At 31.0% G+C, this 956-nt stretch overlaps 1 protein-coding gene across 1 annotated transcript in view; it reads right to left on the bottom strand.

The window, feature by feature from the left end:
* The window catches only part of LOC103520139 (eIF-2-alpha kinase GCN2-like), a 14,504-nt gene extending 13,779 nt beyond the window's left edge, over positions 1-725 (bottom strand). Inside the window, exon 1 of the mRNA XM_026831375.1 lies at positions 711-725. Within this exon, the coding sequence (XP_026687176.1) occupies positions 711-725 (15 nt within the window). The remainder of the gene's footprint in view (positions 1-710) is intronic.
* Positions 726-956: the final 231 nt, after the last annotated feature.

Raw genomic sequence — 956 nt, forward strand, 5'->3', positions numbered from 1 at the left:
TGTAGGAGTTTCGTAACAAGAAGATCTGTAAAATTGTCATGCCCCTTTTGGATCATTTGGTTTACATCAAGCAATTCAAGGAGCAAGAGCCCTATCCCCCAAGTTCTTGACTTCTTGAGCTTTTTAAAAGATAAGTCATCTATGACGTTGAGAAATTCAAATTGGATTAATGAGAACTAATATCACCGGGTCACGTGAGTTGAAAAACGCGTGTCGATTTTTCCCACTGATGAAATGCTTCAAATAAATGCGGGTCGGCTAGTCCTTTACTGACCTGATAAAAAAAAAAAACATTCAATAAGTGCAAACACTTGGGCCTTATCAGACGGATTATATAATTTTATTGCTGCCTTTAATAGGCAAGGGTTAGATGCCTGAGATTTCACACCCTTTTGCGGTATCTTGTCCTTGAATTTTTCTTTCTTTTATCGATTTCGAAACCAATTATTTCGAAACGAAAAGCACAATAATTATCATCAACTACAAGAATAAAGGAATGTCATGAATTTTTCCTGAAAGGAAGTCGAGTAATTTATTGACTGAAGTAAGTATTAGAAAAAAAAAAAAAAAAAAAAAAAAATTGAAAAAAAAAAAAAAAAAAAAAAAAAAAAAAAAAAAAAACAGGTGTGATTTTAAATTCCAGGTGTGATTTTAAATTCTTTTGTAGATTTTCTTTGTATGTTAGTACTGTTACCTGTTACTATTAATACCCTTAATAAAAACATACTGTTAATAATGAATCTATCTTTCCCATAAAATAATAATAATAAAATAAAAAATAAATAAATTAATAAAGAAACAGAGAGGCAAAGACTTACCTCCTTCACTAGAATCTTCATCAAGCTGGACTGTATCTAACTCATTCATATTGTCTCACATCACACAGTAGCTCTTGTATCTGAGGCTGTCTGGAATAACAGAAATTACATAAGAGTGATCAGAGATATATTTTGGAT

Source organism: Diaphorina citri, unplaced genomic scaffold, assembly GCF_000475195.1.
Source record: "Diaphorina citri unplaced genomic scaffold, Diaci psyllid genome assembly version 1.1 scaffold3257, whole genome shotgun sequence".
In the NCBI taxonomy this organism is placed as follows: Eukaryota; Metazoa; Arthropoda; class Insecta; order Hemiptera; family Psyllidae; genus Diaphorina; species Diaphorina citri.